This window comes from Pinus tabuliformis, chromosome 4_1 (assembly GCF_031772625.1).
Source record: "Pinus tabuliformis cultivar Carrire ecotype Pingquan chromosome 4_1, CPIR1, whole genome shotgun sequence".
NCBI lineage: Eukaryota > Viridiplantae > Streptophyta > Pinopsida > Pinales > Pinaceae > Pinus > Pinus tabuliformis.
In genome coordinates this window covers 505,822,771-505,845,920 of record NC_142303.1, presented here as the reverse complement: position 1 = coordinate 505,845,920, position 23,150 = coordinate 505,822,771, and the positions used below count along the sequence as shown (strand labels likewise).

The 23,150-nt window shown below is 39.8% G+C and overlaps 1 protein-coding gene across 1 annotated transcript in view; it reads right to left on the bottom strand.

The window, feature by feature from the left end:
- Window positions 1-18,827: 18,827 nt before the first annotated feature.
- LOC149176762 (uncharacterized) overlaps window positions 18,828-23,150 on the bottom strand; it is a 90,086-nt gene continuing 85,763 nt past the window's right edge. Inside the window, exons 5-6 of the mRNA XM_089423181.1 lie at window positions 19,423-19,534; window positions 18,828-19,277 (exon numbers count right to left, since the gene is read on the bottom strand). Of these exons, the coding sequence (XP_089279307.1) occupies window positions 19,093-19,277; window positions 19,423-19,534 (297 nt within the window). The 3' untranslated portion in view covers window positions 18,828-19,092. The remainder of the gene's footprint in view (window positions 19,278-19,422; window positions 19,535-23,150) is intronic.

The following is a 23,150-nucleotide window of genomic DNA, read 5'->3' as shown; positions in this document are numbered from 1 at the left end:
CCCTTGGAGCCTGTTTAAGACCATAAAGAGCCTTTTTTAGTCTGCATACAAGATTTGGATCATTCCCAAGAATGAAACCATCTGGTTGCTCAATGTACACCTCTTCTTCTAAGTCTCCATTCAGAAAGGCTGATTTCACGTCCATTTGAAATACTTTAAACTTCTGAAATCTTGAGAGAGCAAGAAACATTCGGATGGCCTCAAGTCTAGCAACGGGAGCAAAAGTTTCTTCAAAGTCTATTCCTTCTTGTTGAGCATACCCTTTACAAACAAGTCTGGCCTTGTTTCTAATTACTTCCCCATTTTCATTCAACTTATTTTTGAAGATCCATTTTGTCCCTATGACATTCTTATCTTTTGGTCTAGGAACCATCTCCCAAGTGTTGTTCTTTTCGATCTGCTCAAGTTCTTCATCCATTTCCTTGACCCAGCATTCATCTTTGCATGCCTCTCTTACATTTTTTGGTTCAGTGGAGGAGAGTAATACCAAATAGCTTGAAGCTTCTGCAATTGTTCTTCTTGTTTGTACGCCTGCCTCCTTTTGCCCCAAGATTTGAGATTCTGGATGATTCTTTTGAACATACCTGGATGGATTCTTCTCTTCTATCGTTATCTGTTCTTCTGGTGCCTCTTGAGGTTCTTCTTCATCATCAGTCTGATTTGAAGGATGATCTTCATCCTCTTTGATATTTTCATAATTTACTTGCCTAGGAATGTTTCCTTCTTCATCAACCACTACATCAATGTTGTCAACTATTCTTCCAAGTCTTTTGTTGTAACACTTATATGCTTTGTTGTGAGGAGAATAACCAAGGAGAATCCCTTCGTCTGCTCTAGGTTCAAACTTGCCAAGATGTTCATCATTATTCTTAATATAGCATTTGCTTCCAAAGATTTTGAAATGTTTTACTGAAGGAGTCTCACCATACCAGAGCTCATGAGGAGTTTGAGTGTTGTTCACCCGGACATTTGTTTTGTTGAGAATAACGACCGCAGTAAATGCAGCTTCATCCCAGAAGGTTGCAGGAGTTCCAGATTCATCAAGCATTGCACGAGCCATTTGTTGAACCGTTCTATTCATCCTTCCCACTACTCCATTTTTCTGAGGAGTCCTGGCTGTAGAGAATTCCCTTCTTATTCCATGTTCTTCACAAAAATCGAAAAATTCATTTGAGGTAAACTCCCCACCTCTATTAGACCTGAGGCACATAATTTTGTGATTTGATTCGTTTTCAACCAAGGCTTTGAAAGATTTGAATTTTTCGAAGGCTTTGTCTTTGTGCTTCATAAGTCCTATCCAAACCATCCTGGAGAAGTCATCAATGAACAATATAAAGTATTCTTCTCCTTGAGGTGACCTTTTCCTAGATGGACCACATACATCAGTATAGACTAGTTCAAGAGGCCTGCTAGCTGATCCTTCCTTCTCGGGGAAGTTAGTTCTGGTTTGCTTGCCAAACTGACATGATTTGCATATTGTATTGTCTGGAATTCTGATGTCTGGAAGACCACGAACTACCTGGTATTTGCATCCTTTCCTTATCTGTGAGAAGCTTAGATGCCCCAACCTCCGATGCCATAACCAGTGTTCATCATTCTTGCTCAAATAGCATTGTTATTGTTCTTCTTCAAATATGTATAGATTATTTGGAGTTCTTATGCCTTTAATCACTGTTTTTCCTGTATCAAGATCACGAACACTACATCCATTTGATCGAAATATTACCTCAGTTCCTTGATCGCACATCTGACTGACACTCAGTAGATTGTGCTTCAAGCCATCAACATACAAAACATTTCCAGCCTTGACTTTCTCTTTCAACTGTACAGTGCCTTTTCCTTTTATGACTGCAGGGGTATCATTTCCAAAAGAAACTTTCTTTCCTTTTTCTAAAGCACTATATGATTGAAGTTTTTCTTTATCACCTGTCATATGCTTCGAACATCCACTGTCGATGTACCATTGATTTTCCTGTCCTTCTGCATATAAAGCTATCCCACATCTTTCTAGTTGTGGTTCCTTCATTCTCCATGTTCTGGCATTTGAGGTTTGTTCCTTCTGAGTTGTCTTTCGAAACCTGCTCCTGCATTCAGACTCTTCATGACCGAAGTTATTACAAATAAAACATTCAATTTCAATTTCAAGGGCGGAAAAGTTGTTATAGGTTCTTTTCATGATTCCAGTCATACTTCTTTGTTTTTGAGCTTCTCTAGTCATGTTTGTCTTTTAGGCAACACATTGAGCTGCTTTGTGACCAAAGTTATGGCAAGAGAAACATTGGCCATTGAAGAAACTCCTGCGATTATCCAACCAATTATAGTTTCTACTAACATCCATTCTTGAGGCAACTTGGGAAGATTTTACTTGTGGCTGGTTGTAGCTTCTATTTGTCCTTAAGGTAGCATGCCCCCAATTTTCTTGATAGTCTTTGTTCGTTCTTGAGGTAAACTGTCCCTAATTTACCTGATGATTTCTATTAGGCCTTTGCTCGCTCCTCCTTGCTGCATCAAGATAACTTTTGGAGGTGGATGCTTGAGATGCTTCTCTATTATATCCCAGACCTGTCTTGATTAGTGGAGAATGTTGCACATTGATAATCTCACCCAAAGTTTTAGATCCTTTAACAAATTTAAGATTAAGAGCTTTTGTTTTCTCAATCTCTTTTCTAAGACTAACAATTTCACATTCCAACTTTTCGTGATGTTTTTCCCTTTCAGCCAGTTGACATTGCAGAGAATCAATAATCACATTTTTCTCTTCTAAACAAATTTTGAGATTATAAATCTCTTCATAAAGACCTTCTTCATCTACAGCATCCATATAATCATCATCTTCGAAATCCATTAAAAGTTTATAATTATTACCTCATTCATCTTCGTCACTATTTGAAAGTCCATCACTATCTTCATGAGTGTAATAGCTTTTCTTATTTGCATTATGTTTCTTGTTCCATCTAACAGGTTCCTTCCCCTTGTCAATCTTATCCTTATGAGGACATTTGGCAGCATAGTGACCGACTCTTCCACAAGCAAAGCATTTGAAAGGTAACTTACCTCGGAATCCTCCAACACCCTGTTGAAGGTTTTTGACAAAATTTGATTCTTCTTCTTCTTTTGACACGTGTCCTGACTCATAGTAATCTCCTTTGCCTGAAGCCTTGAAGGCAACTTCTCTCATGTCTGATGGTCCTCCTTTCCTCATTTCATAAGCAGTCAGAATTCTGTGCAGCTGTGACATGGTAAGGTTTCGTAGATTCTCTTTTTCTTCTATTGCAGAAACTTTAGATTCAAACATACGGGACAAAGATCTTAGAACCTTTTCAACCACAGCAGCCTCTTTTATTTCTTCACCCAATTTTTTCATACAATTAACAATCTCATCTACATGAAAGAAATAGTTAGCCACACTTTCATCGTTATGCATTCTGAGATTTTCATATTGAATTATGAGGGTTTGAAGTTTTGCTCGTTTTACTTGATCATCTCCTTCATAGCTCAGAACAATCTTGTCCCATATTTCTTTTGCGGATTTATACTACATAACCTTCACGAATTCTGATTGAGATAGACATCCTAGTAGAGTATTGACAGCCTTTGCATTTGTTTCATATTTCTTCTTCTCAGCCGGATCTGTAGGAGTTGCTGATGGAAAAGTGTACCCTATGTCTATGATGTCCCAGACTTCTGTATCAAGAGACTGAAGATAGGTAGTAACTCTTACCTTCCAATATACAAAGTTTGTCCCATCAAAAATTGGTGCCCTGATAGATGCTTCTCTCTCGTAGTTGCTCATGATGATGGATCTTCGTTCAAGCGATCAAGCTTCTTTAGAAGGGCCTGCTCTGATACCAATTGTTGGAAATAATACTGAGAGGGGGGGTGAATCAGTATTATCTAATTCTTTTCAATATATCTTCCAGATCTATACTTTAATTTATTCTTCAGATATTGATCATTAGTTTGTATGTCAGTACCATATAATGATGAGAAAGAACAGGAAAAACAGATAATCACACCAAAGAACACCAGATATAAGGTGGAAACCCAATGTGGGTGAAAACCACCTGCTGCAATATGTCTCTATCTTCTTTCAATTAGAAACTTCTTTTACAATGATTTTGTACTGGTGCAGTCCTTTACCAGTACGCAAGCTACAACTTGCTGAGAGCTACAACCCTCTCTCTCGTTTTCCAGCCTCTCCCGGAAGGGAGCTACAACCCCTTTAGCTCTTGTACTAGCTAATCTACTAGTACGTAGGTGATGGCCTACTTCTTTTATTGCAAGGACCACTTTTCATAAATTTTCAAACTGGATCCATAAACATCAAAAAGTACATGTGAATCAACCAATCTCCTTTTCAATCAACCAATGAATCACCAATAACTTCTCAGAATGCAGTAACCAGAACAGCAATACCATTAATTTAAATCCAGAAATCTTCAGCAATAGATAAAAGGCAGCCAACAAATATTTCAAGACAAGTCCGCAACTTCACCAATAGAAGCCTGCGAATATCCGCAGCTCTTCTGTGTCTAAACTGCGCAGATCCGCACCTGGTCCTTCTTCTGCTCTGTGTACCTCCGCACCTACTCCTTCTGCTGCACTGCGTACCTCTGCTCAGATCCGCACTTGCACTGTCTGCCTGACAGCGTACCTCCGCACCTGGTCCTTCTGTTCCTATGCGTACCTCCGCACTGTGCCTTCTTTTGTGCTGCGTACCTCGCACCAGCGCCTTCTGCTTCGCTACAGACCCCCGCACCTGCGCCTTCTGCTGCGCTGTGAACCCCCACACCTACGCTGTGGATCGCCTACGGACCTCTGACTAGAGCCAAATTAACAGTCCTCCAATGTGCCACAGACAGTCAGATCCACAGATCTGATCATGCGCCCGAGAGATCACGACCTATCAATAGATTCGCCTTAAATTTCACCTTGATTTAAATCTAGCTTTTAAAACCGATCACCCAAAATTTCAGATCTTAAGATATTTAAATTTCACAAGTAACTAGCCAAGTGATCTCCTTTCCTTTTTATAGGCAAGCCCTTATTCACACCATGGGACAAAACCATCGAAAACCAATACAAAGGATCCAAACCAAGGTTCAATAATTTAGATCCTATACCACGGACCAAAACCATACGATCATGAATGTCGGGCTAAATACCATGGGCCAGACATAAGAATTCCCACGTGTGCATGCTTTCTCTACATTGGAGTGAGTGGACTGGGGTCCGCACCTTCTGTTCGAATAGCCTGCGGACATGACCGCACTTGGTGAATGGCATGCCTGCGGGTCCGCACCTTTTGAACGGTGTACCTGCGAACCCCTTATTGTTCATCATTTTGAGAGCCAGAACAGGGTTTTGCCACTTGAGTGAGTTGCCATCAAGTACAACACCTGTGCCATAGCGCCAAACCTGAATCATAATGCCAACAATTATGACTTAAATACAATTTATGAAGATTGAACTCGGTTACATTCTTCAACACTCCCTCTTAACTATGGAGGTATTCATACAAACATATACAAGTACATGGAAGATCTCAAAACACATGAACAATGAAGATTTTAGGCACTTATGGTTCCACAGACTGGATTCCTAACCAAAGAAATCTATCTAGTTGGGACTTAATATGCACTAAAGATTTCATCCAGACTAGGTACCATCAAGCTTACTTGCTAACCATCAACCTAGGGATCTAGGTGCATATCCAAGGTCAAAGATCCAAGACCAAAGCCACCCTCCCTATTTGGGATCTAGACATCAATACATATGTCATCCAGATGTCCTTGCAGGAATTATACACACTCAATGCCTCAACAAATGAAATCTCTCTAACCTCAAGCATTCTTTTCAAAATCTTCGAGAGATTTACCTGAACAGTCGCAACCCCGATTAATAAAAACCTTTCAAATACTCATGAGTAAACACAAACCTTCAGGGTCTTCTGACTTCTCGATGCTTCCTCAAAATTCATCACAGTAGGACTTCGAGGCTTCCCAAACAAATATTGACAAAGGTGTCCTTAATCATTTAGCTTCCTTTCCTATTTCACATGTAACAACCAAATCCTTCTTTCCTTCTTGCAACATCACCTCTATATGCATTCTCCAATTTCTTCTTCAAGGTATTCATCATGACTACCCCATATCAACTCAAGAGATATACTATTTATTTTCTTTATCTAGGCTCCCTCTTAACTTAGGGAGATTAAATTATTTTCTATGATATTTGAGAACCTTTCATGGTTTCCATCTTTTTTATCTTGATCATCATTATTCACATATCTTCCTTTATCATGCTTATCAAATCAATGAACATCTTTATCATCTTGAAGATTATGTACATGCACAACTTTGATAGCAAGCACAACCAAGTACATATATAGAAGCATGGACTTAGCCATATCATAATCATATAGTAATGGAAGCATTAGACTTTAGACATCAAATACCAAAACTTAGTTATGTTCATAAGCAGAAAGAGACACATAATTTTATACTTCAACTTCCTTTGCTCGGGTTAGGTTATAACCCCTAGATCACATTATTAACTCAATCAAGATATCAATCTCATCATATATAGAGACTCAATATTTCTTCTTTAGATATGGCATACTCTACAGAGATCTTTGAGCAAACAAAGTCCTCATCCTGAATTTGACTTTTTGGGAGAATTGTAGAATTTATTCATTAAAATTTTGTTACTTCAGGCTATGAAGGACGTACTAATTTATGCTAAGACAATTAAAGAATATTGTTCTAAGAAACCCGGTAGAAAACCAAAGGACCCACTTACTATTCATGTCATGGGAAAATTATCATATATAATGTTGGGGAAATCTATACCTGTTAAATACGGGGATCCTGGGAATCTAATTCTGACAGCACATATTAATGGGATGGATATCCCAAATGTATTGGTAGATTTTGGGCAGCGATTAATGTTATAACATCTGCAACCGTGATCACCTTAGGTCTGTGGAACCTTAAACCAACTCCCACCGTCCTAGAATTGGCAGATCGGTCTACTATTAGACCGGTAGGGAAGCTGGAAGATATCACTATTTTGATAGACTTATGATAATACCCAGTTGACCTTTTGGTTTTACATACCCAATCCCTAGCCGGTGGGCACCCTATGATTTTAGGAAGACCTTGGCTCACAACCGCAGATGCATGCATTAGGTTTCGGTCTGGAAACATGGTAATATCCAATGAGGAAGTTACAAATAACCTTATCCTTTACCCCCCTGCAGAACCAACTTCATCAAATAAACCGGATTTACCTTGATTCAAAAGTCTTTCCCTGCCAAAGAGCCTAAATTTGAAGATGAAGAAATTAGACCCATCCTTACCATCAACAAGGCTCTCTGTTTTAAAGATGAAACGAAGGACGATGCCATTAGCACCTTTCTCAACAATCTCAACTCTGTTTCTGATTCAACCCGTCAGTTGTTAGAAATTGTCATGAGTTGCAATGTTCAGGAAGATATTGAACCAGAAACAGAAATAGAAAACATTCCTGAAATTGTACCTCGTAATAGTGTTCCTATAGAAATTGAACTAGGGAAAACATTGAATATTAATCCTAACCTTTCACACTCCCAATCCGAATAGCTACTAAAAGTCCTTCAGGAGCATAAAGAAGCTTTTGCTTGGGAGTATACTGATATGAAAGGCATCCCTGTTGATTTATGTACTCATCATATATACATTAAAGAGGAATGTTGACCTATTAGGCAGCCACAAAGAAGAATGAATCATGCCTTAAAAAACATTGTCAAAGATGAATTGCAGAAGCTATTAGATGTGGGTTTTATTTATCCGATATTGGACATTCAATGGGTTTCCCCGTTAGTCATTGTTCCTAAGAAGAATGGCAAGTGGTAGATCTACGTTGATTATAGGGAACTAAACAAAGCAACTCAGAAAGACCATTTTCCCTTACCCTTTATTGACCAAGTCCTTGATACATTAGCTGGGAAGGAGTTTTTCTCCTTTCTGGATGGATTTAGCGGATACAACCAGATACAAATAGCTCCTGAGGATCAAGACAAAACTACCTTCACATGCCCTTGGGGAACCTTTGCCTACCGAGTCTTTCCATTTGACCTCTGTAACGCACCGGCTACCTTTCAAAGGGCAATATTAGGAATTTTCTCTGATATGGTTAATGACAGTGTTGAGATCTACATTGAGGACTTTACCCCATATGGGGATTCCTTTATAGAGGCTTTGAAAAACTTAGAGAAAGTACTTGAAAGATGCAAGCAGACACATGTTTCTCTAAGTACAGTTAAATGCCATATGATGATGAAGGAAGGGATAGTGTTGGGACACTTTCTTTCAGTTGCAGGAATTCGGGTTGATCTTGCAAAGGTAGAGGTAATCTTAAAATTTCCCAATCCTAAGACACTGACACAGGTATGCAGCTTTATTGGTTGTGCTGGCTATTATAGGCATTTCATAGAAAAAATTTCTAAAATAATATTCCCACTTTTTCAATTGTTGCCTAAAGATGCAGAATTTGTGTGGACAGATGAATGTGAAGTAGCTTTTGTAGAAATCAAAGAACTAGTCTACAAGGCTCTGATATTACATGGTCCTGACTGGAAACTCTCGTTCCACATCTCTATTGATGGTTCTCAAACAGCAGTAGGGGTGGTTTTGGGGCAGCAAGAGGACAAGAAGTCGTATGCAATTTACTATGTCGGCAAGAATTTGACCCCTGCTGAATTAAGTTACATGGTAACTGAAAAGGAGTTATTGGCTGCCATTTACGTTGTTAATAAGTTTCGACATTACATCACATGGTATCCTACTTTCGTGCACACTGATCATACAACTATTAGGTATCTGATGAACAAACCAATAACCCTTGGTCGTGTTACAAGATGGTTGTTGTTAATTCAGGAATTTGATATTAGCATTGTAGAAAAACCAGGGAAAGATAACGTAGTCGTAGATTTCCTGTCTAGGACGGATACTAGTGATGAAGATATATCTATAAAGGATAGTTTTCCAAATGAACATCTTTTTGCAATTTCTACTCACTATGTGGTATGGAGATACTGCTAACTTTCTTGCTACAAGAAAGGTGCCTCAACACTTGTCTTACAGAGAACAACAAAGGATTATTCATCACAGTGCTCATTATTCATGGATAGAAGGATATCTCTTGTACACAGGATTTGATCAACATATCCATTGCTGCATAAGCGAAGATGACATCTATGATGTTCTGAGAGCTGCTCACGATGGCCCCTGTGGGGGACATTTTGTAGATAAGCGGACAGGTCATAAGGTGTTGCAAATGGGATACTATTGGCCTTCTATTTTTCGTGATGCAAGGAAATATGTTAGAGGGTGTGATAGTTGCCAGCGGATGGGTCAGCCTAGTCGGGCAGATGAAATGCCATTACAGCCTCAACTAGCTCTTGAGCCTTTTGAAAAATGGGCTATTGATTTTGTCAGGTCATTTAATCTGCCTTCACAACAAAAAGTTCACATTCTGGTTTGCACGGATTACGTAACAAAGTGGGTAGAGGCCAAGGTTGTTGTGAAAGCAATGGAACGAGTTGTCTCGGACTTTTTATTTGAAGAAATTCTTGCACGGTACGAAGCTCCTAGAGTGAAAGTTTCAGATGGAGGGGCACATTTTACATCACATCTGATAGCAGAACTGATGAAGAAATATGGAATCAAGCATAGGGTAACATATCCATATCACCCTCAGGCGAATGGTCAAGTCGAAATCACAAGCAAGGTGCTAGAGAATATTCTTACGAAGACTGTAGCAAACCATCGTCGGAATTGGGTTGAAAAAATTCTTGAGGCACTGTGGGCATATAGAACAACATGGCGGAACACAATAGGGTTTTCACCATATAAGCTTGTCTATGGGAAATCCCCTTTGTTTCCAGTGGAATTCGAAATTAAGACACTCAAGACAGCCCTTGAAGTAGGTTTAGATATTTCAGAAGCCCGGAAACATCAGCTAGAATAGTTGAATGAGTTGGATAAAATTCGTTTGATAATTGTCCAGAATACTATTGCAATCCAACAACAACGAACTAAATGGCATGATAAATTCATTAAGAAAAAGGTGTTTCAAATAGGGGATTGGGCATTACTCTATGATTCTCGGTTCAAGGATTTTAAGGGAAAACTTTTCTCCACGTGGATGGGACCATATGAAGTTGATACGGTGTTCGATAATGGGACTGTTAGACTTATCACAATTGATGAGGCACATACTCCTTTGATCGTGAATGGACATCACCTCAGATTATATCACCGTCCAACTTCAAGAGACTCCTTTATCAAATATCTCTCTGATAACTCTGGTTTTGAAGTTATTAGTGCAGGGAATTCCTCCTCTGCACCCCTAATTTTAATATATATATATATAAACAAATAAATAATGTTATCACTACTTTATCAATCTTTTTCTTGCAGGTACCTCACTGGTGTTGTTACTCCTCTCGTGTTGTTACTCTGATGATGGAAATTTCATCTAAGTACTTCACTGGTGTTGTTACTCCTCCAGTGTTGTTACTCCATGACGATGACGATTTCATCTAAGTATCTCGATGTTGTTACTCCTCTAGTGTTGATACTCCTCTGGTACTATTACTCCTCTAGTGTTGTTACTTCGTCGCGATTTTTTCCAAGTATCCTGGTGTTGTTACTCTGTCGCAATTTCGACTAAGTGGTCAAGCGGTGTTGTTACTCCTCGAGTGTTGTTACTTCCTTGATGATGTTACTCCCCCGTTGTTGTTACTCCGTCAAGGTAAGTCGCCCAGGTACATCCCCGATCGATTTTGTGGATTTGATCAATAATTCATGCGACATGACTCAATATGACTGTGGAAAGTCATCCCTTAGTTGGGGAAAGGTACTATAATGATGACTCATTATTTTATTTTTTTATCAAACCTTGTGCTAAGCGTATTCACTCACAATTCTCCACCATACTTCGCACAATGCCCATATGCAGCAGGACTTGAATTTGTACTAATGAACTATCCTTTCCAAAGTTGAAAAATAATTACCATTATTACCTTCCATTATTATCCATTATCTATCGTTATTTTTCCCATATTTCATCATTATCCGTCCGATTTTCACTCTCACTGCACCCCATCCCTATCACAACTCTCACTGCAAATCTACCTGCCGGCACTCCTTCCCAATGGTCTGTGGTTACTCCGAAGTGTTGTTACAGGGCATTGCAGAGTGGGTGGACATGCTGTGAGACACGAACTAGAGAATACGGAGTAGGTTCGACGCAATGTAAATGTTTGGCAAGTTTTCTTAGATGCAGGGTGGCATGTGTATTTTGAGAGGCTACAAGGATTTGATGAAGCCATCATAGTAGAATTTGCATTAAACTTGGAAGGAAATCATTCTAGAGTCTGTGGATTGGATATCTTTGTCACGGAGGAAGCTATTTCAATTGCTAGTGGATTACAGCAAAGAGGTCAGAAATGGTTCTCTCGGGGGTCTCCTTTGTCGAAGTTTCCGAAATTGTTTGTACAAGCTGGGCAAACAATAGTCTAGAAAGGGAGAGGGTATGATCGTAAATCACTTCCATATCCATGGGGCGAGGTGGCATATTTTGTAATGAGGTCTGTTACCTGCGAAGGTCGTTTCTCTACATTGTTTAAGTGTCATTTCAAACTCCTTGCATTCCTTCAGTTTCGGCATGCACAAGTTCATGCTTTGGACATGCCATACTTCCTATGGAGCAGCCTCCACTTAATGGCACAATCTACCCAACGGTCTCGACAACCATTAGTGGTTCTTACAAATCATGGGTTGGTGATATTATTGGTCGTGCATGCTTTGTCTCGAACCTTTGTGGCTTGGCCACAATTCACCGAGTTCGTGGAGGAAGAACTTGCAGGCATGCTACCTGCATGGGAAGAGGAAGAAGACGTAGCAATGGAAGAAGAGGCCAAAGATGACGATTTTCAAGTGTCGTCTGTTGGCCCAATAGAGATCGATACAATGGAGATAGAAGAGAGTGCAGTTGACGTTGCTCCACAAGAACCAGCATCAACTGGCAGTCTAGGAGAAAAATCACCACCCTTGGGTGCGGTTACAGGTGGTGCTGACACACAAGAACCAGCATCACCTGTCCGAACAATTAAAGAACTCTTGGTTGAGAATGTAGGTGGTGTTGTTACACAAGAACCAGCACCACTTGTCCAAGCAATTGAATAATTCCTGGTCAGAAATGTAGGTGGTGCTGACACACAAGAACCAACACCACCTATTCAAACAGTTGAAGAACCTGTGATTGAAAATGTAGGTGGTGTTGTCACACAAGAACCAGTACCACCTATTCAATTGAATGTGGAACCTCTAGAGGAAACAGGGGTTGCAGTCGACACCACTCTACAAGAGACAGTGTTGGTTGCTGGGAAGAAGGACAACTCGGAAGAAGCATAAGCGGGAAGAGAAAAGGGGAACATAGAACAGTCGGTGGATATAGAAGAAGAGGAAGGAGGGTCTACGTCAGCAGGCATTGAGAGAACGAAAATTGATGAAATCATTACTCGTTCTCCTTTTCTTGCATCTTTTCTGAGAGGGGTAAGGAAAACCGGTTCCTCTAGAAATATGGAGAAAGAAAAAGCTTATCCTCTGATCCTGAAATTTGTTGGTAAAGCTAAGCGTACCACTATCGACACAGTTATTCAAAAACCATTGTTGATTGGTGAAATAATTGAGCAAATTAAAGGGTTAGAGGTCAGCACTGCCACACAAGAACCAGTGCCGACTGAAGGACAAAATGAAGAAGCTTTGGCCGATATTACTCCAGCAGAAATTGTTCTTGAGTAGATGGAGGAAGGTGCAGCTAAACAAACTAACCTGCAAGGGCTAGGAACCATTCCCGAGCAAATGGGAGAGGACATTGCTGATCAGACTAACCTGCAAAGGTTAGAAACCATTCCTGAGCAAATGGAAAAGGATGTTGCTGACAAAACTAACCCGCAAGGGTTAGGGACCGTTCCTACACAGGTGGAAGGGGATGGTCGGGCAGAGTAATTACAAGAGGAGGGTGTCAAAGACACTAGCACACAATACCTTGTACTGAATCTAGAAGTGCAAAGGGAAGATGTAGAGATCTTGAGACCTGAAGAAGGAAATGGTGGGACTGTTCCCCATGTCGAGAAACAAACAGAAGAAGTCAGAGTAAAACAAGAGCCAATTTACAATTTTGTCAAAGTCAACTCGCCAGGCCCTGAACCAGCTGTAAGCCATGTGGAAGAAGTAGTTGTGAAACAAGAGTTTATCGAGCAATGTGCGAGAATGAGACCCCCTCTTAAGCAGCGATATCAGACACAATTCAGAGAAAATATGCAATTGAAAATGGAGATCATGGAATTAAGGAAACGAATGCAACACCTACGAAGAAAAGTGAGAAAGCACAAGAAAAATGTTGCGAAGCCCTAGCTTGAAACTATTTCAATGGAAACACAAATTGAAGACAGGCCAACGACTTCAGAAGCTACACATACAAAGTCGTTTTTGCAAATAATCGAGGCACGAGAGTTTTTCATGTCTGCGGAAATTCAGAAATGGCAAGGCTACAGCAACTCGCTTTCAACGAGGGTCCATTCCTTTAGAGGCACACCAGGAAGGAATAAGGCAAACTTGCGAGCAAGCTACAAAAACAGTGTCTGGTTACATAGAAGAGATAGAAAAGGAAAAACGGAAGCAGGAGAAGCAGCAAAAGCAAATTGAGGGGTTGGAAGAACAGGTGAACCTACTAAAGGTCGATAATGAAGAAATGTTTACCTTGGCTCAGCAGGTAATGGCTTGTCGTCCCCCTGCTCATAGCTATGCCTTGTTCCTCCACGAACAATATCTATTCTTTTGTTTAGAAAGCATCCACCATGAGCTTAGTCATGATATGGAAGATTCAATGCAATTTTTACGTATCATGAGATGCCCCAATATTCTGGATCAACATTTGATGTGCGAGTTGTACATGCATGACTACTTCCTGGGCAATTTTCAATCATTTAACCCAGTGCCATATGTAGGAGATATTCAACTCAGAGCCTTTACCTCCTACACTGTCAACCAAGTTAAATGGAAAAAGGCTTTTGATACGTTTGAAGAAAATCAGGCAAATAGGCCACTTGTCATCAGGATGGAGAATTGTCAGTCTGTGAATGTTTATAACAGACACAAAACCCTCTTGGGGATCAAAGGACGGAAAGAACAGATGTTGGCAACTCAGCAATGGTGTGTTGATATATGCACAAAACATATCTTCACTTGTCAGGAGGAGGCCCGAGACAACTGCCAGAAAAGGTGGATGCTCTCGTCATCAGCTGTCAGGATATGTGAGCCTTTTGGGGCCCCCAATTTTGCTCAAGCTCTAAACAGGGTACCCTGGTATATTGCATGCATGCGGCTTCGTGGGGTCCAATGGATGGGTTTGAGGTTTTGATTTCTCATCATCTGGCTGCCAGCTGATCAGTACACTCTAGCTTACGAGGTAAGCGAGGATTAGTGGAAAGAAGTCATCCAAACAGATGGGTATAAGCCTCCAAAGACAAAGATGTCTACAAAATACGATCTTTCACAGCTTCACGCTGATCATCGCAGCTCGAACCCAAACTTGCACAGGCGACGAACTGCATGAGGACATGCAGTAAGGCTAGTTGGGGGGAGATGTTGGTGGCTATATTTGCATACTTTTACTCACCCTTTTTACCCTATTCTTTTATCCATTTCACGCCAATAGTGGTTAATCGATATCTTAAATTGCACAAGTATACCTCTCGTCATGTATTTATGGATTATTGGTCAATGAAGCATAGTCATAGGGGATTATTACCTAAGTGACTTGCTAATTCAGTTATTTCTGCAGATTTAAAGGGAGAATGACCAAGACCGTGATTCACTAAACGATGCTATCAAACTTGCAACGCTATTCTTGAATACTGGCTACAACAGTGAGTCAACCCTTGATTGACACATTGTTATCTTTTAACATTTTGTTTCTTTCTGAAAACCAGCGTGTAATTAAGGGAAGACAGTGTTGTAATTCTAGGAGTTGTATCATTGACAGATTGTATAGAGTAGAGTTGCGGGTTGTGAAAACCAATACTATTAAGAGTCTGTAACAACACAATTGTAATATTTTCTTTTATTAATGACAAGTTGATTTTTTGAGTATATCGTGATTTTTTGATCTCGCCACAGCCCTGATCAAAGAGTTGCGCCCACTCTCCTGACCAAGTGCTACTTGGATTAGATGTGTTAGGTTTATTTCTGTGAGTTTATTATTGTTGTGAATGTTTGTCAGTGCATTGTTGTGAGTCCTTATTGTTGTTACAGATATTACTTCTTGTTACTCTTATTGTTATTACAGTGTTGCTTGCGGTTACACATTGATGAATTATAGTTAATGATCACTGTTGGGTAGGGAAACTGTGGCTTGCACATACAGTGCACGATAGCCTTGACACAACTGGTAAAACCCCGGGTTGACAACTAAATGTGGATTGGGTGAATTGCATGATTCATACTTGGACACCAACACAAATCTTAGAGTTGCAACCAACTTTATTACCAATTTTGGACATTGGATAAAGGAATAACTACAAACTTCATTCCATTTCATCAACTAAAAACATTCATATATAAAAAATATTGTGAACTTTGGTTTCATCTTCCAAGATTTGATGTCTCTTCCTATTCTAACTCTTCAAATTTCTCTTTTTTAAATATTTACAAGATATTTACAATTTACCATAATCCCCAAAGATTAGGGGTTTAACAAGAAATTCCAAGAATTATAGGGCAAGGAAAATAGAAAAACCAAAGCAAAATGGATCTTGAACAATATTTTATAATAGATGTATTTAAAAGAACACTCTACATGCCTCTAGCTTTGCACTCAAAGAGGAAAGTTTGAAATACAATGTCAATAAGCAAGAGAAAAGTTTGTTTTTAACCATATTAAGCCTAACAAAGCTAAATGTGGATAAAACTACCATATAGCAATAAGACCATGAGTATTTCTAGCCATAAAACTACCCATGAACATTTATTTTCTATCATGAAATCACATCATCTTTGTCACATCCAAGCTTGACAAGGGATGGAGTGGAGAATCCAGGAATGTTAATTTTAGGTATCTTCTATGCTTAGAGCAATTTATTTCAATTTTCACAATTAGATCAATATCTTTTCTAGATTAGCAATCACATTAGCATTAAAGTAAATTGCAGATAGAACATAAACATAGATCGCAGAAGACAAGCCAAGACAAGAGGACACAAGATGTGGCGCTAGCCAGGGACAAACCCCAATGTGGAGAAACCCTTGATTGATTCTTCTTATATGTTCTTCAATAGTTCAACAGAGAGAGAGATAGTACAATTACAACAGAAGTCAACACTGACTTATCTAAATAAAAGCATAGATCATCTCTAAGAAGATGATACATGAGATAGTTGAACTTAACTGAAGACATGTTGCTTCAACTGATTCTCCAAGGTGACTCCTTCACCTATCATTGTGCTGCACCTCGTCATTATACTGCAACTCACCATGTTGCACCCATCATCAATATGTTGGGCCTTATGCTGCCATTATTGTCCCATGTGCCATTGTTGCACCATGTTGCCACGGTTGTCCCATGTGCCATTGCTGCACCATGCTACCACAGTTGTCCCATGTGCCATAGCTGCACCATGCTAGCCACTGTTGTCCCATGTGGCATACTGTTGTCCCACTGTTAGTGACATTGCCATTCCATGTTTGCTTGTTGTCCCATTGTTTTGTTGTTGTCCCATCACAGCTTGCTATCCCAATTGTGCCATCATTGCACTATGCCATTGCTGCTAGCATTGTTGTCCCATCACATTGCACTATTGCATTGTTGCTCTCTAGTTAGGGCATCACCTACATCCCTATTCCTTCACACAACTCAGCAATCAACCCTCCAAAAAATTGTGGTTTACCAAGGGAATATGCCTCCACTCCTATGTTGCCTTTGTCTGCTTGTTTTACCTCAAACACAGCACATAGATGGCCTCTAGTTGCTGGCTATGGCCCGCGACCTAGCCCAGCAACTAGATGTTGCTACGACTCCCTTACACACCACCCAAACAACCCTTAAACAACACAGTTTTCTCCTCCAGATTTGCGGCCTTCCTTGCCCAGCAATTTGCACCCAAGACCGCGCTCAAACAAGCCTCAAAGCAGCCCGTTGTAACCTACAACAACTCGACCTCTCCACAAAAATACCATGCTGCTCTTTAAGCTCCCCCACGTTGTCCCTTTGGCCCTTCAAACTGCGGCTAAGACTCTGCAATCCCTGCTCTAAATCTGCACTTGAAACAACCCCAGACAGATTTGTCTAACCCTTAAACTTACCTCAGAAATATGTTATCCATATAGCCCTTCCATGTTGTCTAGGGCAACCTACTAACTACGGTTTCAAGCCTCTTTCTCCACGCAGATTCCAGAGCTATACTTAAAGATATATATCCACACATGGATGCGTAGAGCTGTCATAGGTTAGGGCTTGCTAGGATTGCGGCTAGGGCTGCTAAGACCTCCTCCATAGTTGTGTAGTTCCTCCTTCTTAGGACTGCAGCTAGGGCTGCTAAGACCTCCATAGCTGCGTAGATCCTCCTCCTTAGGACTGCGTTAGGGCTTGTAGAGACTGCATTTAGGGCTTCATACTAGGGCTCCTTTACCTTTTGTGTTTTAGGGCTTCCTCTCTTAGATTTCTCTTCCACTAAAACCTAGAACAAGTGGAGAGAAATCAAGAGTGAAGTGTGTGTGAAATGACTCTCAAGTCATCTCCTTTTATACTAAAACATTGAGCACATGTGGGGGTTATTTAGTTGCTGGTCAACCTTGACGAATTGTCTTATAATACAAATAAATTCATAACCCCATGAATGCTTGTCGGAATCGGAAGATCGTTAGATCAATCCTACACGTCTCGATGAGAGGGATCCAAGAAAAATATCAGCTGCCATAAATAAGATGACCCGCGTGGAGTTTGGTCCTAGTTGCCAATTTTAACAGAGAATCTACACCCAAAGACCGGGGATGGAGTGGAGAATCCAGGAATCTACACCCAAAGCACACCGACATTAAACATATGAATCTACTTGGTGGTCTGCTCCAATTGCATTTACTTCACAACAATATGGCCACTCAATTTGACCATGAAGAACCTCTTCTATTCTAATTTCTCTCCCATTCATTCAAGCATTAATTTTATCATGTAATCTCAAATGAACCCAAAATATTAGGTACCTATTATGGTAAGCTTGTGATTTTCAACGAGATCAAAGTTAGCTCAGGTATCTTTAAAGTATCCTTTATTTTAGCATTCAAGAGCATGTGATATAATATGTTTTCAAATAGATTGTACATTTCCATATGGATATTTCTTTCAATGGAATTGTTCAAGATATGACACAAACATGTAATGTTAAACCTCACAGGAGATAACGTGTTCTTGTTGATCTCATATTAATTTAAAAGTCTCCTATCTTAAAACTGCTCCACTAAATATTATTCCCACTTCAATCGTAATCTGCACCTATATATGGGAAGACACATCTAAATATTTCCTATCTTTCAGCTTATAAACCACTGATCATTATTGCATCCATCCAAAGGGCTCAGTTCATAAGATGGAGTTCAAGTTAGATAATCTCTTTGCAAAAAGTATCTAATGATATTCCATATTCATATTTTAAGCCCCTGCTTTTTGTATCCTTTTTATGTGTGAAAGAATAGATCTAAAAGATACCAGACCAACCGTACATAAAAAAACATTCACTGATTTTTTCATCAGCCATTTCTCACAAGAAAAGACCATAGAAATTTAGTTTTATGTCATCAACATTTTCACAGTTTATGATCTTTACTATTATACCCATAGAGCTTCTTTATTCAAAGAACCTCCATGTATTTCACAAGGAAGCAAACATAATCAGAGAAGGTTGTCACGTTATTTCTTTTAGAAAAATAGTGGAGTTGCTTAAAGCACCAAATACTGCTCTACTTTTTTGTAAATCATTGTCAATGCAAATCATGGAGCTTTTTGAACAGCAGCAGACTTGCTGAGCTGTAGAACATTTGCTGACAATGGCATCACACTGCCTTGTAATACATCTGGTCCATCTGCATTGATCCTTTTGCAAAGAGCATCGCAATTTGCAAGGACCTCTTTCAACTTCCCTTTTAATTCACCAACTTCAACCTGCAATGGATAGACTGGAGAAAAATAACTTTATTAGGAAAACTTTTGAACTTCAAACATTGAACTTACTTTGAACCATCTATCAAGTTAAGAAATAGTGTTTTATTTTCAAATTTGAAGAATACTGAAGCATGATATAATATTATTTACATGTCTTACCATTTTCCAAGTGTGTGGCACTACTTTTCATAACAGAAACTGAGTCATTGAAACGCTGCAGAAGTTTAACAGCTAATGCATCTACAATCTCGATTTTATGTTCCAACTCCCCCTGCCAAAACAGAATGAATAAGCAATGAAATCTCCAGAATGGAAAGGACAAAATAATCTAATGAGCAACAATTAAATGCAATGCAAGTGAGAAGAAAGGAAATGCCGTCACACATAAATGAAGAGCAATCATTCAACTAATTATTTTAATGTTCACACTTAGACTATAAAAAACCATGGCACTGACTTCATTGGATGACCTAAGTCGGATAAGAAAGCCCCATTTTACAATGTCATAGACATCCAAAAAAGCGGAAGAATATGTGGAGTAAAAGTTATTGGGTTGCAATGACCTGTAACCTCACATTGCAGGATCAATAAAGAGTTGCAGGGCCATGAGTGTTGTAACTTAGAAGTTATAGTGGCAAATCCACAAGTTCCTCTGGTGATAAGTCAAAGATAATGAAAATCTCAATCTTGGTGGCATTGATAACATACGCAGACAAGTATCAGAGGCATTGGCAGCAATGTAAGCTGACTAACATTGACAACCAATCAACAGAATGTGAGAAAATAATGGTATGCCATAATCAATCCGCTAGTCAGTTGCAACTTGCAAGTTTGCAACCCTCAATGACATGTCTCAATCAGTTGGTAAGCCGATTGCAACCAGCAATCTACTAAAGCAAGGCATGGGTTTTTCTACAAATCTAAGTGCTTACTGCACCAAATTGTTTGTGAGGAAAGAGCACAAAATGAGTAAGAAAAAGAGTACAAATAGGTGTAAAGCAGAAAATGCCTTCTGTATGCCTACTGCTAAAATCTTGTAGTGTAGGACAAATGACCAATGAACCCTCCATTCCTTTAGTAATGTTGTAACTATAAGATAAATTGTAGTAATAAAAGGTATATTTTAACGGCATACTCATTTTCCCAGAATATAATATATCTCTGCATATTCCCCATATCCACTATATATCGAATGGTGTGTCTATGCTTAACTGCACAGGCTAGGTGATCCTGATTGTACATTTCTGCAATATTTGGAATCGAATCAATTTAACTCCATGTGCAGTCAAAGCGATTGCTATCTTATAGTTTAGGACAAATAAGTTGTGAGCCCTCAATCTTCCAAGTAATGTCGTAACTCTTAGACAAATTGTAGAAATAAAAAGGTATATTTATGGGTGTATTCATTTACCCAGAATATCTCTGCATATTGCCCATATCGACCTCAACAATATGCCAAACATTGTGTCTAATACCCATGCTTGACTGAACGAGCTAGATTATCCCGACTGTACATTTCTGCAATATTTAGTATCGCACCAATTTAACTCCAACTAGTGTTTCAAAGCGATTGCTATCATAGTTCCCAACAAGTGGTGTTAGAGTCTGAGGTGCTTAATAATCCATAGTCTAGGTGATTGAGACCGAGGATCAACATTCAATGCCAACTATCCAAAATTTAAATTAGAGGGAGAACCTGTTAATTTTAGATAACAATGGTATGTGCTATGCTTGCAACAATCACTTCAATGTTCTTTTATCAATCGAATGACAATTTCCAATTAGGTTTCCAATAGTAATCACATAAACCATTAAACACATTGACAGTAACAGTAGATACAACATAAACAATAAACGCAGAATACAAGCCAAGACAAGAGATCGCCAATATTTGGCGAATGCCAGGGAAAAACCCCAAGATGGGGAAAACCCTTTGATTAATTCTTCTTATTATTATATCAAATGTTCAGCAGAGAGAGAGAGAGTACAATAAAGTCAAAATTGACTTTCCAATAGATGATCAAAACCACTGTCAAAAACAGCCCTGCGATTCAGCCTAGTCAACAGCAGTCAAATCATCCCTAACCAGAAAGTCAACAGCATTCAAAGTCTGCTCAAACTTCCTCAAAACAGCTTGGTCAAAGGAAAGAGGAACTCGGCCTCTCTTGCTGGTCAAAGTCAGCCTAAAACAGTCAACAGATCAGCAGTTAAACTTGGTCAACCTGTAGTCAACTCTGCAGTCAAACAGGGCTGCAGTCAACTCTGCGGTCAAACAGCCCAGAAAATCTCAATTTATGTGAATAAATGCAGTCAAATGACGTCAAACAGCCCTTGGTCAATGCTGGTCAAACCCTGCAACAGATCTGAAATTCGGCCTTCTGAAATTAATCCTCCTTTCTGCCACATGTGTGAAAAGATCAGCTGCCCAATGAGGTGTACAAACCATTCAGATGAGAGAGAAGAATGTGTGAGTTGATGAGGTGCGAGGTGCCAAATGAGGTTGGAGGTCACTCTTATTTATATGAATCGATGTGGGTGAAGAGACATGTCTCTTGGGCTTCATGAGCCTACATGATGGAATAGCCGCCCTTGACAATTTGCACATATGTGGGCTTGACATCAAAAACATATTTCTCCTGGTCCAGATTTAGTGATGTTTAGGTCAATTTTGGTCCTCTCGAAAAGAGGAATTCAATGCAATAACTATCTCCATCAAATGAGCTATCCAAAGTGGAACTTGGCCCTAGTTTCCAATTTTAACACTCCCTCTCAACTAGGGAGAATTCCACCTGCCAATATCTGACCATCCATCATCATGCCATCTTGTCATCATATACCATCTCGTCTCAACTCTGTTGACACTAATATAGATAATCAAGAAGAATCGATCAAGAGTGAGTCACAAGACCTTGCCACTCTCCACTGACTAAAGTCAGTCCACATATCCAGGGGTAGAACCCAAATCAAACTTAATCCCAGATCAAGTTGTTGAACACCATGCATCCTAGACATAGAGAGTACGATAGTACACGATGCATCCATCTGTAATGCTATGGTCCCTATCCACTTTTCCCAACTCATTGGCCAAATGAGACGTACTTGCCATGAGTCCTGGACTACATGGGTAGGATGTACGTTGGGGCATCTGCAGGGAAAGGTGAACCACTCATCCTGTTCATATGCCATAGGAGAAGGTGAACCACTTATTCTATGCATATATCATCAGCTATAGGGAAAGGTGAACCACTCACCCTATGCTCTCATATATCATCATGGGCTATGACAGGGGAAGGTGAACCACTCACCCCGTACACAGAGTACCTATAGGGAATGGTGAACCACTCACCCTATGGTCGCTCATAGCTCCAAGAAGTACCCCAGGCCCTCAGGAGCTCCCAAAGATCAATGTCCAACTCAAGTGGGACCCTCATGGGAGGGTCCTTCCATGACTCCAAGTCTCTCTCGGAAGGTCAAGAACTTGACCTTCCCCAAGGGCTTCGTAAGGATGTCAGCAACCTACTCATCAGTCCGGTTGTGTTGGAGCCTTATATCTCGAATAAAGGGGTCCCTGATATCAATGTCCTTGGAGCAGTGATGTGTTGGCACCTAATCATTGGAATTGGGTGAACACTTGTAAATAATGTAAAATAGTAGATAATGGAAAATGAAGAATCCTCAGGAGGTGAAGCCCAAGAGTCACTCCGTCATGTATATAACCATGAGTAATCTTAATGAATAAACATAATTCATTTGAGGAGTTACCTCCTGGCCTGACATGGTATCAGAGACGGCCCAATTTTAGCTTCCTTCTGCCCTTGTAACTCCTATTAGAATTTACAAGAAAGAATTTACTAACAATGTTGATGGAGTAGTATACTTTGCAGACA